We start from the raw sequence: 12,229 nt of genomic DNA on the forward strand, positions 1-12,229 counted from the left end.
ACGAACTAAAGTGTTCCCGGGTGCTGGAATGGCTCCCCCAGCGGGGAAACTATAATAACTTAGCTGTGTGGAAGTAAAGGCTATACTCCAAATTATTATTTTTTCTTATTGGGTTGTCTCCCAAGCAGTGCTCAATGGGCCTGGGGACCTCTCCTGGCGACTTTCCGTCACCCATGCCTGCTGACTCAGTGCCTGTGGGCTGAGGCTGTGGTGCTGCTTAGGCCCTTGTGGTTTGGGGACCACCAGGGTCACTGTGGCTCGGAGGCCTTCAGGGTTACATGCCGGGCGGGAGCAGGGTCATGCAGGGCACGCATCTGAACCCCTGTCCCATCTCCTGGCCCCAGAGTTAATGAATGTCTCATCCTTCAGTTAGCCAGATCCCCCAAATGCCCACTGCAGTTCTGTCACCAGCTGGGCTGCACTGAAGGCAGGGCGGAAAAGAAGTGCAGCCTTCACTGATTGCAGTTGCTTCTGTAGATTCTTCAGAGGGCCCCCCCGCCCCCCCAGTCCCCTGTGAGCATAGCGCTCCCTTCCAGGGTTGCTGGTGCTCGTGAGGAGTTGGGAATGTTCAGATTTTGTAATAAGTACCGCGCCTGAGGGAACTCTCCCAGCCCCAGTCTCCAGCCCTCCTTGTGCCTGGAAGGAGGGCCAGAGCCCCCGAGGTCCCCGCACGCTCCAGAAAGGTCCATGGCCGTCTCCCTGCCTCGCCCTCCGTGGCTCTAGGAATAGCCCTTCAGGTTGTATGGGGGCGGGACACGATCAGTCATAATTAGCAACCCTCCTGGGACCTGTCAGCCTCTTCATCCCAGTACTGGTCAGTTGGCGGTGGGAGGGGACTGGGGAGGGCTCTGTCCTCTGGTCCCCTGAGGCCCCGTCACTGGCTGCTGGGCATTTCTCCTGGCCATCTCTCTTTAGGACCTGGCCAAGGCCACATTCCACTGTTGTCCATCCCCCCATCTTCTGTCCATCAAGGGTGCCTTTCCAGGCCCAGAGTAGATCAGGCCACTCTGTTCTTTCTCTCTCCTTCCCCGTCTTAATATTTCTCCTTTGTTCTTTTCACGGCCCAGCACACTGTATTTGGTAACACACGCTCTGTTCGGACCACTAGGTGGTGAGCTGGAGAGCTGGGCCTTTGAACGTCTCTGTTCACTGCCTGGTTTCACCTTCCTGAAGCCATTTTCTTTGTAATGTGTAAGCCTGTAGGTGTTAACCTTCCCACACCAATCCAGATGAAGTTGGCATACCAGAAACATTTGTAACTCATCAAGCAGTGTGTTATTTTATATTTTGCCCTGAGATTACTAGATCCAATTACAGGTGTGAAAAAAAAGTTTTGGAGTTTCCCTCCTATGAACTGTTCCTTTGTAAATTGTTTGCGAGTCAGGCGTGTAATTCAGATGGGGAGTTAGTTAGTCTGTGGCCTGGTGTAGGGCGGGAAGGGGCGCGTTAGGAGATGCTGATGTGTGAGCCGAGAGGGCTGTGGGCCACGTGCTGCCTTCCCGGAGGAATGTGAAGAGCCTGTTGTCCCGGAGGGCGTGGAGCAGACGAGCATCAGCCCCGTGGCAAGCAGAGCGCCTTCCGGTCATGGGACCGGACTGACAGCAGGAGGTGGCCCTGGCTTGGCCCGACTGGTGGGCATGCTGCCCTTCCATCTTCTTGTTCGCAGGAGGGAGGCGAAGGGAGCCCAGGACCACCTGCCCAGGGGCTGGAGAGAGAACAGACCAGCAGCACCTGAACTACAGAGTCAGTCCTGATGGCTTTGGGTGGGATGCCACTGGGACACGACCCTCCCACTCTGGGGCACCTGGCTTCAGTTAGGAGCATATCAGTGGCGTCTAGCTCCTAGTGGCAGGGGACGGGCTAGACAGGGCAGAGACTGGTCCTGCTGCCCTGGCCAGGGTTCAGCTCTTCACGTTAGGGCTCAGATCCTTCTTTCACGAAGCCCCCGAAGCTGCTCTTTCCTAGGAATTGAGTCAGCCCGCCCAGCCTCTCCCCTTCCCGCCCCACACCTGTCATGCTTGGGGTTGTTTCCAGCTCAGTGCTGGGGGGCTGCTCCCGGCGGTGCTTGGAGGACCACGTTAGTGTTGACATTGAACCTGGGTTTCCTGCATGTCCTCAGTTCACCGAGCTTCTCTCCAACCCGAGGTCATTTTGGGGAGAAGCTGGGGGCCTTGAGCCACATCTGGTGGTGCTAAGGGTTTACTCTTGGCTCTGTGCTCGGGGGTCACACCTGGCGGTGCTGGAGGAGACCTGATGCGTGCTCCTGGGGATCAAACTGGGGTCTACCGCAGTTCAGCCCCAGATCACACTCATTGGTGCTGGGAGGCCGGGGCCACCCCCTGGCATCCCGGGGAGGGTGGGGGAGACGGGGCATGAAGGGCCTTGCTTGTGCCAGACAAGTGTGCTCAGCTCCTGGAGCCGTTTCCCTCCCCACGTCATTTTGGGGAAAACAATGTCCGTGGGGGGAGGACTTGGCGGCTGTCTGTGGGGCTGGTGCGTCGATGCGGCAGCACCGGGTGACAGGCGTGTCTAAGCCGACGTGTGCCTTTCCTCCCTCCCAGGTTCTAGCCCTGACTGCGTTCATCTGCATCGAGACCATCCTGGAGTGCTCCCCGTGTGAAGGCCTCTACTTCTTTGAGTTCGTGAGCTGCAGTGCGTTCGTGGTGACGGGCGTCCTGCTGATCCTGTTTAGCCTCAACCTGCACATGAGGATCCCGCAGATCAACTGGAACCTGACTGTGAGTACGGGCCACCAGCTGCTTCTGCACAGAGTGAGAACGTCTTGGCTGCCAGGGAAGGCTGGATCCCCCACCTCCCGCACGGCGGCCAGCCATTCATGCGCTGTTGCTGTGGCCGGGGTGGGAGGGAGCACCCCTGTTAGTGCTCAGGACGCTTCTCTTGGCTGTGTTCAGGGGTCGCTCCAGGACCAGGCGGTGCTGGGGATCAAGCCTTCCAGCATGCAAAGAAAGTCTCTCGCGCTCCCTTTCTGGACCTCTCTTCACTTTTCACTTGTAATTCAACTGTGGACTTTCCTGGTTTTTGTTATTTGAGTCACTTGGCTGTGCTCGGGGCTTACTCCTGGCTCTGTGCTTAGGGGTACTCCTGGTGGGGCTCCCAGGACCATATGGGATACCGACAGTCAAACCCAGGTCGGCTGTGTGCAAGGCAAGCACCCTACCCATTCTTGTGTTATCTCTGGCCCTCAACTGCAAAACTTGAACTTTTATTTTTTTATTATATATTAGGTAATATGGTTATAGTAGCACTGTAGCACTGTCGTCCATTGTTTATCAATTTGCTCGAGCGGGCACCAGTAACATCTCCATTGTGACACTTGTTGTTACTGCTTTTGGCATATCGAATATGCCATGGGTAGCTTGCCAGGCTCCGCCGTGATGGTTACAGTAGCGGTAGCTTTTACAGCTTTGTTGTACAAGATTACTAACCATCACCACCATCAGAGTGAACTGTGAAATTTTTAATTTATTTACTGGGTCAACTGAAATGAATTGTGTTTTCCTTCATGGTACAGCCATCATAGCAGAATTATTCTGACCCTTTCAATGATGTCATTTCACTTTCATGATCCTCTGAAAAGATTGTGGTGTTGCTATTCACAGACCATAGACGTGAGAAAATAGAATGGCTCTGTTAGCATATTGTTTCCATATTGGACTCAAAACTACTGATTCTGAAAGAATCAAAAATATGAGGACCAGAGAGAGTGCAGGGGATCAGGTGCTTGCCTTACATACATCTGACCCAGGTTCTACCCTCAGCACCACATATTGGTCTCCCAGCCCATCAGGAGTGATCCCTGAATACCTCTGGGTGTGGCCCAAAAATAAAAGGAATGACTGAGAACAGATAATTTACTGATCCTAGGGATTTTATGAACCCTGTAGCAATCAGGAAGCCTCCTGGGCTATCAGTCCTTGTTGTTGTGTTTGGGGCCACCCCCCAGTGATGCTTAGGGCTACATCTGGCTCTGCTCAGGGGACCACTTGTGGTGCTGGAATTCCAGCCCAGATCAGCTGCATGCAAGGCAGTGCCTTACCTGTTTGGACTATCTCTGACCCCCGCCGCCCCCCACGTCAAGGCATCTTGAGTGGGATGGGGCCCTCTTCTCTCCACTGTCTGAGTCCAAACTGCGTTTCAGGCTTGCTGCTCACTGGTCTCTTTTCTGGGCTTGTGTTCCTGCACTCACTATGCTGAACAAGAAGGGGAACTTAATAGTGAATTATTTTTTTTTTTTTTTTGGGTCACACCCAGCGATGCTCAGGGGTTATTCCTGGCTTTTGCACTCAGGAATTACTCCTGGCGGTGCTTGGGGGACCATATGGGATGCCGGGGATCGAACCCAGGTCGGCCGCGTGCAAGGCAAACGCCCTACCCGCTGTGCTATCGCTCCGGCCCCGTGAATTATTTTTTTTTAAGTTTCTTTGCAAATAAGCACAAGTAGGAGGAGCTCAGAGGAAACCAGCAGGCAGAAAGGCAGGACAGGCAGCCTGTGCCTCCTGTGCCTTCTGTGCCTGTGGGAGGAGAGCCCCGTGGCATCCCAGCTGCTGAGCAGGCGCTGAGCACCCCCTCTCCCTGAGCTCCAGTCTCCTTGGCTGGTGCCACCTGTATGCCCGCTCTCAGGAGCCAGGGCCAGTCACCTTGCCTGGCAGAACCATTCCAGTGGCGCTCTTTGGGCTACTCTCTGCTCAGTGCTTGGAGGTTGTTCCTGGCGGTACTCTGGGATCCATGTGACACCAGGGATGGAACGCGAGCCTCCTGCACAAGAAGCCTTTGCTCCAGCTGATTGAGTGATGCGTCTCTCTGGCCTCAGTTACTAAGATAAACTGGGTGTTGTCCATGAGGGAATGTTGACAGAATTGTTATCTAATGTGATGGTGCAACTGGAGAGATAATACAGGGATCACACATTTACCCTGCATGTGGCTGATCTCAATTTGATCCTCAGCTCCCCCACTGAGTATCTCCGGGAATGACCCCTGAGCACCGCTGGGTGTGACCAACTCCCACCCTTACCCTCTCCACACTGTCAAATAACTTGGTGGTGTAATAGACAGATGGCTTCAAAGAACCTCATAGGCCCTCTAATCAAAAAAACAATCATGGGGGGCTGGAGTGATAGCATAGCGGGTAGGGCATTTGCCTTGCACGCGGCCGACCCGGGTTCAAATCCCAGCATCCCATATGGTGCCCTGAGCTCTGCCAGGAGTGATTCCTGAGTGCAGAGCCAGGAGTAACCCCTGTGCATCGCCAGGTGTGACCCAAAAACCAAAAAAAAAAAAAACAAAAAAACCAGTCATGGAGCAAGGGCTTTACCTTCATTGGCCATCCAGGTCCCTGGGAATCAGAGGGATAGTACAGGGGTGAGGCACTGGCCTTGCATATAGCTGATCTAGGTTTGATCCCCGGCACTGCATATGATTCCCCCAAATGCCTCCAGGAGTGATCCCAGAGCACACAGCCAGGAGTAAGCCCTGAGCACAACTGGGTGTGACTCCCTCACCCCCTAGTTACAGTAACAGCATGTGGACATTTGGGACATTTGGGATCATGTGGACATTTGGGATCATGATCGGATCAGGGCTCAGTCAAATCCTGAATGTAATTTGGTGACACAGTGACTGCTCCATCTAGTGGCAGCTACTGTCACCATTGATTCCTTGATGGTTCCTTGGCAAATGGGGCCACTTGTACTGACTGTGAGTGGCCCCTGTTCATGGAGGCACAGAGCAGGGACCAGCCCGCCCCCAGCCCCTGATTGTGGAGCAGTCGAGTGACTGACGGCTGCTGCTGCCCCTCTTCCCCCTAGTCTCCTCTCTGATCTGCGGGGCCCTGCTTTGTGCTCGGTTGGGGGATAGAAAATAGGGGCCCGGCTCTCTCAGAGCCATGCATTCCACAGGACCCAGTTTAGGGTGGGGCCTGGGAAGAGCATGGTTAAGGAAGGTGGGTGTGGGCACCTCGGGGCGGGAGGCTAAGTGAGGGTCAGGGCAAGTCCAGAGAAAATACCAGATGGGCCGAGAGAGTACAAAGGCTAAAGCGCTGGCCTTATTTCTGGCTGTTGTCCTGTCACTGTCACTGTGTTCTCTCTCCCAGTGGTGATATGCAGTGCAAGGGATTCAAACCAGGGTCCCCTGTGTGCATGGCATTGCAGGACTTTTACCTCTCTACTATGTCTCTGGCCTTTTGTTGTTTTTGAGAAATGAGTTTTTTTTTTTTTTAATGTGCATTCCTTTGTGTTCAAATGTTAGCTTGTTCAAATTTGTTTTAAACACTGTGCAAGCCAAATGTAGTCCTGGGCCAAACAAAACTCGTAAGCCTTGACTTAGCGCCCCCCTGGCCAGATTCTGCTGGACTGGCATTGCTTGCACTTTGACCCGTGGCTCCTGGTGTTGCTCAGAGGAAGCCAGAGAGCATGCATACGTGGGCGATGGCTTAGCTCCCACCCTTGACCTTCCTCTTCATCTCCTGGAATAAGGAGTGGCAGCTTGGGCATTTTAGGGGCCAGACAGGAAGTATAAGTATTTGGGGAAGAGATGTGATGGTGGGGATGGCTGGTAAATTGGAAAGCCAGTGGCCAATAGCATCCATGTCCCAATAAATGCATTACAAAAAAATTAAGTATCTGTTGACCTGGCCCCCGGCTCCCACCCCCCAGATCCTTATCTGAAGACATGCCATGCATTTTCCTAATATGACGGCTGAATCTACAAGCCTTGATTTTGTTTCCTGGCCAAGGAACTCAAGTAGGTGATGCTGACTAATTTTCACAGTATTCCTGTTTTAATCCTTGTTGTAGAAAAACTAGAAGGACCTGGAGAGCTAGAGCAGGGGAAGGTGCTGGTCTCTGGTAGCACTTTAGGTCCCCTGAACCCCACAGGAGTGATTCCTGAGGTTAGAGCCAGGAGGAAGAGAAGGAGAAAGGGAGGGAGGGACAGAACAAAGAGATCATGTGCCAACCCAGGGGAAATAAATCTCTAGAAAAGCCTGTCAGTGCATAGCTGAGTGCTTCATTATCACCCCTAGTAAAAAAACGCCTGTCTGAGGATGAAGGGACAGAGAAAACGGTGCCTCTGTACAGGGACATATCTTTGGTGGTAAAAAGCACATCTTGGTGCTCGCTGGGGCATGAATAGACAGAGCTCATGGCTAAGTGACAGGAGCCAGTCCCAAAGGACACATATTGTCCAGCTCTATTCATAGGGAGGCAGGAGGACAGCCAGGGCAAACATGCTGTGCCCTGACTGTCATGGCGGAGGAATCAGACCCCCTTGGCTCTCGTAGAAAGGGAACTCCTGTGTTTGCGCCTGACGGAGTGTCCTTTTCACTGACTAAGCAAACACCCGTGTGCCTATACCAAGACAGGGATAATGTACCTGTCCTTCAGCAGCGTCATCCACCCCAACCCTTTCCATCTTTGATCAGGCTTTAAAAATTTTTTTTTTTCCTTTTTTGTTCACACCTGGCGATGCACAGGGGTTACTCCTGGCTCTGCACTCAGGAGTTACCCCTGGCGGTGCTCAGGGGACCATATGGGATGCTGGGAATTGAACCTGGGTCGGCCATGTGCAAGGCAAATGCCCTACCCGCTGTGCTATTGCTCCATTATCACCCCTGATCAGGTTTTTTTTGCAAGCACAAACAGGGCCCAGAAACTTTATACGTTTTTGCCAATGGAGGTAATGTGCTCCAGATGCTGGCACCTCAGAAAGTGAGACACAGTACGTCAGGCTGCAGGCCAGTTGGAACCTAAGACCAACTGGAGCCAAGAAAAGTCAAGGTGGAGGAACCAAGTGACCGATGCACAACCTCCAGCTTTAGTCTATACTTGTAGTTTCCTTGCACGTGAGAACCTCACCCACTTGTTCCATGATTTATAGTGGCCAGGGTAACCCAGGAGGACCACCAAACGTGATCAGCATCTGGGTGGTACTTTGATCTAGTAAATGACCACCCCCAAACTTTCTCTTTCTCTGGAATTCCATGCATGTTCTGCTCCTTATTACATTAAGCCAACCATTCTGACCTGGTCAACCTAGAGATTAGCTGTGTCCCGTTGTGGGTGTACTGTCCCCTGGGATGCTGGAGTCATCCAGGGGACCGGTAAGTAGTAGCCTGTGTGCCATTCCGGGGTGAGCTTTCAGCTTCATGGCTTAGAGAAGGCTTCCTGGGGCCAAATCGATGGTACAGTGGCAAGGGCATTGCCTTGCACGTGGCTGACCTGGGTTCGACCCTGCCAGGAGTGATTCCTGAGTGCAGAGCCAGGAGTAACCCCTGAACATTGCCAGGTAGGCTCCCTTAAGACAACCCCCCCAACAAGAAAATAGTTTGCTTCAGAGGTGGGGGGCAGTGCTGTTTTTGTGTCCTGACGGAGCACTCGGACCCATCCCTATACTCTGTGTGCGCGCGTGTTCACCCAGAGCTGTCCTGTTGGAAGCAGCACTTCTTGTCAGCTTCGTGCGCGGTGTGCCCTCCCCACTGTACTATAGCTCTGAACCCAAGGCTTTCTTTTGCTGAGGACTGAAGAATGTCCTAAAGTTAAATTATGGTGATTGACTTGTACCTTTTGTTGGGTATATTACATGATAGAGGAGGGCGGTGGAGAGATAGTACATAGATTAAAGATCCTTGCTTTGCCTGCAGCTAACCCCAGGTCAATCCCCTGCACCACATATGGTCCCCTAGCACTGCCAGGAGTAATCTCTGAGCACAGAGCCAGGAGTAAGCCCTGAGCACCAGCAGGTGTGGCCCAACCCAAATGTCTGTGATATAAGGGTTTTATAGCAGTGCAGCTGTTTGTTAAAAGTTATATGTGATGCAACCTGGCCAGCAATAACCACTTGTAATACATGGGTCAGATCTTCTAGATGGCTTTCACTAGATTGTCTTTCACATAATTCATGTATGTGGGTGGAAGACACTGCAGTCATTAAAGTAATGCTTTTCTCATTTAGACTCATGAATATCATCTATATAGAATGTACAGCTATATAAAAGTAATTGAAAATGTTTTGTCTATTTTTCAGCCAGACCAGCTCTGTGCTGGGGGCTGGGGACAGGGAACACTGCTGTTGGCCTTGGAGGGTTAAATGGTGCAGGGGATCAGACTCAGGCCTCCCACATGCAAAGCGTGCACTCAGCTGACTGAGCCATCTTTCTGACTCTGTATCATCATTTTTAATGACTGCCTAGTGTTCCATTCTGTAAATGTCATTTTATCTCTCAGCCCTGGGTATTATTTATTTATTTATTTATTTTGCTTTTTGGGTCACACCCAGTGATACTCAGGGGTTACTCCTGGCTTTGCTCTCAGGAATTACTCCTGGCAGTGCTTGGGGGACCATATGGGATGCCAGGGATCGAACCCGGGTCGGCCGCGTGCAAGGCAAACATCGCTCCGGCCCCTTATTTATTTATTTTTTAATTAGCCCTTGGCATTAAACGTGTTATTTCCTTCCTTTACCTTGTTATTTAAAATAATGCCATTTTAACTAATACTTGGACTAATTGTACTAATATGGCAATTAAGATGAGTTTCCAAATGTGGAATTCACAGGCAAAATTACATGGGCCTCTCCAAAACCTTTGCTGGTGGACCCTTGATCACAGTTCTGTTTTTAAACAGCCGCCATTAATGTACACATTATGGTGTTTAATATTTAACCATAGTTTTGTGCCCCCCAAAATTTTCCCCATTTCGGAATAGTCTTTGGTTTGCAAAGTATGTGCTATGTTCTTTTTCACCCCTCCAGCACCTTTGCTGGCGCCGAGGGCAGCTGGACCTTTCTGGCTTGACTCTGTGGCCTGCTGGCCCTAACGCCTGAAACTGTCATGTGGCAGACGCTTCAAAGACAGGTTTTTTTGAAGTCACTACTTTGCTGCTTTCCTGGAGCCAGTTTGGGAGGTGTTGGGGTCCCTGGCACATGCTTGGTACTGAGTTGCTGCTTCTTTATAAAGAAGAGCCGATGGCCTGGGTGTTGCCTGGCGGGGGAGCATTTGCTTTGCATGTGTGAAGCCCTGGCTTCAACCCCTGCCACCAGTTCCAATGAAAAAATAAAATTGAAAACAAAAGAAACTTTATTATTATTATTATTATTATTATTTGGTTTTGGAGTCACATCTAACTGTCCTCAGGGCTTACTCTAGGCTCTGCACTCAGGAGTCATTCCTTGTGGGCATGGGGAACCACATGGGGTGCAGGGATCGAACATGGGTCAGCTGCGTATAAGACAGGTGCCCCACTGGGGTCCTCTTGGTGCTGATAGGTCCTAAATTTTTTTATGTGTGGTGTTGGGGCCACAGCTGGAAGTGTTGAGAGCTTACTCCTGGCTCTGCACTCATGGATCACTCCTGGTGATGTTTGAAGGATCATATGTGGTACCAGGGGTTAAAGCTGGGTCAGCTGTGTGCGGCAGGCCCTGCCCACTATCCAGCGAGTCCTTGATTTCCTTCTCAGAGAGGCTGGAGAGGCACTTGGGTATGACCACGGCTGCCTGCAGTGCCGATGCAGAAGTAGCAACTGGGGAATGAGCCCTTACTGGCACTGGGCGTGATGCTTCTGTTGTTCCACTTAATGCTCTAAACACCCCCAGCAGGAGGGGCTGCTGTGTCCATGGCAGATACAGTGAAGCCACGGGAGGTTAGTGCCCTGCGCTGGCCATGGCTCCCAGTCTCTGCTCTTGTCCAGTTGGCAGGTGAGACAGGGGTTAAAACTCTGAAGATTGGATCTGTAACCTGATGTGCTTTGCAAGCAGCTTAGGAGAAAATCCTCTAGGCTTTAGAACAGAGGCTTGAAAGACTATCAGAAAGAATTTGAGGTCTGGCTCCTCGTGCTCTCAGGGCTGCAGGCTGGTGCTGGGAATGTCAGAAATGAAAGAGGGGGTGTCGGAGAAGAGTTGACCAGTTTTAGTACATCCAGACCTTGGAGGGAATTTCGGGCTAAGCCAAAATGATTTGGATGTGTTTTCTTTAAAAACAAAACAAGACGAAAACTCCAATGACAAAAATAATTGTGGTGAGTGTGATATTGGAATGGTATATGCACAAAACTCTCATTAAGAGCATTTAAAATCAGGCATCTCAGTAGAGATGGGAGTGGGCTAGCTATAGGCACTAGTTAGTATGCACGTCCTTACTGGGTTTGCAGTTGTGGTTTCTAATAATGTCATTAAGAAACAATAATGTGGGCTAGAGAAGGAGCTTTGCATGCGAGAGGCGTGGGTTTGAGCCTGAGTCTGTGAGGGTCTCTGAGCTCCAGCAGGAGTGACCCCCAAGAGCCACCAGCTGTAGCCCAAACCCATCCACCCCCAACTGAAAATTTTAGAAAACCATCATGTGAGGTCAGGGAGTAATAGCTCAGGGGCCAGCGGTGCACGGCTGGTGTAAGGACCGGCCCGTGATGGCCCCAGTGGCACTGGGCCTGAGCAGTGCAGAATCCCAGGCCACTGGCCCGAGCCTTCCAGCTGGTTTGACTGAGCATTCCTGGAGTGGCCCCAGACCCCCTGTGCACTGCTAGGGAGCTCCCCTTCCCCACAAAAGGAAAAAGCCCACAGCAGTGCGATCGGTAAAAATGTGGATTTTGCTGTGGTGGCTTCTTGGGTAAAGGGACCTTTACTGCCTTTGGAGTGACCCGGTGTTTCCAGGGCGTCGGGTCAAATCGGGAGCCTTTGGAGGCCGGGCATCGCGCTGCTGATGTCTGAAGTTCTTCCATCGCTTTTCCAGTGACTTGCTTTTCTTTTTCCTTAGGATTTGGTCAACACTGGACTGAGCACTTTCTTTTTCTTTATTGCTTCGATAGTCCTGGCTGCTTTAAACCACAAAACTGGAGCAGAAATTGCTGCCGTGGTAAGCGAGCTTGGCTGATGACCGGCAGGCTGATGCGCGCGTGTCCTGCCCGCTCTGCCCCCTCGCATGTGTCCCCAAGTTCCTTTTTCTCTTTAGGGCGGAGGAGGAGGTGGGTGGGAGGGGGGAGGTCTCCTTTATGTGGTGAGGTTTTCAAAGTGTGATCCCTGAAACAGCCTCAGTGTCAACCAGGAAGCTGTTCAACAGGCCTTTCTCAAGCACCCTCAGAACACCACATCAGAAATCTGTTTTGGGGCTGGGGATATTGCTCAGCAGCAGAACACAGAACCTTTTGTATGTGAGGCCCTGGGTTCGATGCCCAGCACTGCTGGGGGGAAAAAAATCTGCTTCCAGGCCAGAGACGCCTTGCACG

General features: G+C 51.7%; 1 protein-coding gene across 1 annotated transcript in view; it reads left to right on the forward strand.

Annotated features, from left to right (window-relative positions):
• Positions 1-12,229, forward strand: part of CMTM4 (CKLF like MARVEL transmembrane domain containing 4) — a 50,882-nt gene that overhangs the window by 30,419 nt on the left and 8,234 nt on the right. Inside the window, exons 2-3 of the mRNA XM_004600623.2 lie at positions 2,562-2,738; positions 11,761-11,859. Coding sequence (XP_004600680.1) covers positions 2,562-2,738; positions 11,761-11,859 — 276 coding nt within the window. The remainder of the gene's footprint in view (positions 1-2,561; positions 2,739-11,760; positions 11,860-12,229) is intronic.

The sequence above is a fragment of the Sorex araneus genome, chromosome 8 (assembly GCF_027595985.1).
Source record: "Sorex araneus isolate mSorAra2 chromosome 8, mSorAra2.pri, whole genome shotgun sequence".
In the NCBI taxonomy this organism is placed as follows: domain Eukaryota; kingdom Metazoa; phylum Chordata; class Mammalia; order Eulipotyphla; family Soricidae; genus Sorex; species Sorex araneus.